Source organism: Penaeus monodon, chromosome 20 (assembly GCF_015228065.2).
Source record: "Penaeus monodon isolate SGIC_2016 chromosome 20, NSTDA_Pmon_1, whole genome shotgun sequence".
NCBI classification, from domain to species: domain Eukaryota; kingdom Metazoa; phylum Arthropoda; class Malacostraca; order Decapoda; family Penaeidae; genus Penaeus; species Penaeus monodon.
Genome location: NC_051405.1, coordinates 42,548,388 through 42,549,698, shown reverse-complemented (window position 1 = coordinate 42,549,698; position 1,311 = coordinate 42,548,388). Strand labels below are relative to the sequence as shown.

The following is a 1,311-nucleotide window of genomic DNA, read 5'->3' as shown; positions in this document are numbered from 1 at the left end:
ACTAACAAAATATACCAGCAGTACTCGGAATACCCTCTTCATTAGTATTCCATTATGGTAAACTATGTAATGCCTAACAATAGATTACCTTCCTGCAGCTGTGAATATGATGACTGGAGACCTGGACTAGCTCAACTCCTGCAACCCATACCTTTCCCTGATGTGGCTCTTGCAGATGAGAAATTCATCAGGTCAGTTTCTCTTCCACCTAGCGTACCACTGCGTCAGTTTCGTGCGTACAGCACATGCTTCTCATATAAGGTCTGAATTTCGGCTCATGTAACGAAGGAATTTTATTTGCCGTCGTAATTATATTGATCTCCCTCGTAATAGGGGTGACATTCCTCTCAACGAGAAAAAACTACTGTGAATGTAATTCCAATTATAATGGATACTGGTTATGTGTATAATCATGTTGCTAATTAGCTCACTGGTATTTATATCAACGTTACACAGGTATAGTATACTGATTCCTAAGCCATAGTAATAGCAATTATATGCAAGACGATGAATAATTAGGAAAAAATGGGCCAAAGGGGGTGGAAAATTAATGAATACTGGTAGTAATAATGATTGTAAAATTATCCAGTAATTATTTAGAAGAAAATATGTCAGCTGACAAAAATTGTGTTAATAAAAGATAATGATAATTTTTCGGGACTAAATTGATATAAATTATTTTTTCATTTCAGACAAATTTTGCCAGTTCTTGAACAAATAGGCACAGACCCGCGATGTGAGGTGCACAGGATGGTACTTGGCACAAGGGAAGATAAGGAGGGATGGCTAAGCATTCTGTGCCCATCTTCCTTAGCCTGTGTTGACGAAGGGACTGCTTGGGCCAGTATAGTATGTATAACCTACAAGATACTCTATGTTAATGTCGAAGGATTTTGCAGTACCCTTCTCTGAATCTGTTCAGTTTTCCCTCTCTACAGTGTGATTTTAAGAGTTTAAAGCTTCATTTTACTTTAGTTATCTAGAGTATTCCTAAATGTAACAATGAGGAAAATTTGTTTTAAATATCCACCCTTTTCTCTCCAGCTTGAAACCATTATCAACTGTTGCTGTAAGAGAAAGAAGTTCCTAAATTTACTGACTAAATCACTCGGTGCCTGTATGTTGCTGGCACTGAGGGGCAACACCACAGCACAAGACGTAAGTGCCATTCCAAAAGCTCTATTACCTAGTTAGAATTCAGCCCTATTTTCATTTCAGACATATTTACTTGGAGATAAAGACAGAAAATTTTAAAAACTTGATAGGAATATAAATCAAGAACACGTAATAAGGATTAGCCTTGAATGCTTA

General features: G+C 36.9%; 1 protein-coding gene across 1 annotated transcript in view; it reads left to right on the top strand.

Moving 5' to 3' along the window:
• LOC119585843 (C-Maf-inducing protein-like) overlaps positions 1 to 1,311 on the top strand; it is a 130,578-nt gene that overhangs the window by 126,593 nt on the left and 2,674 nt on the right. The window contains 3 exon segments of the mRNA XM_037934574.1: positions 99 to 191; positions 693 to 849; positions 1,045 to 1,158. Of these exon segments, the coding sequence (XP_037790502.1) occupies positions 99 to 191; positions 693 to 849; positions 1,045 to 1,158 (364 nt within the window).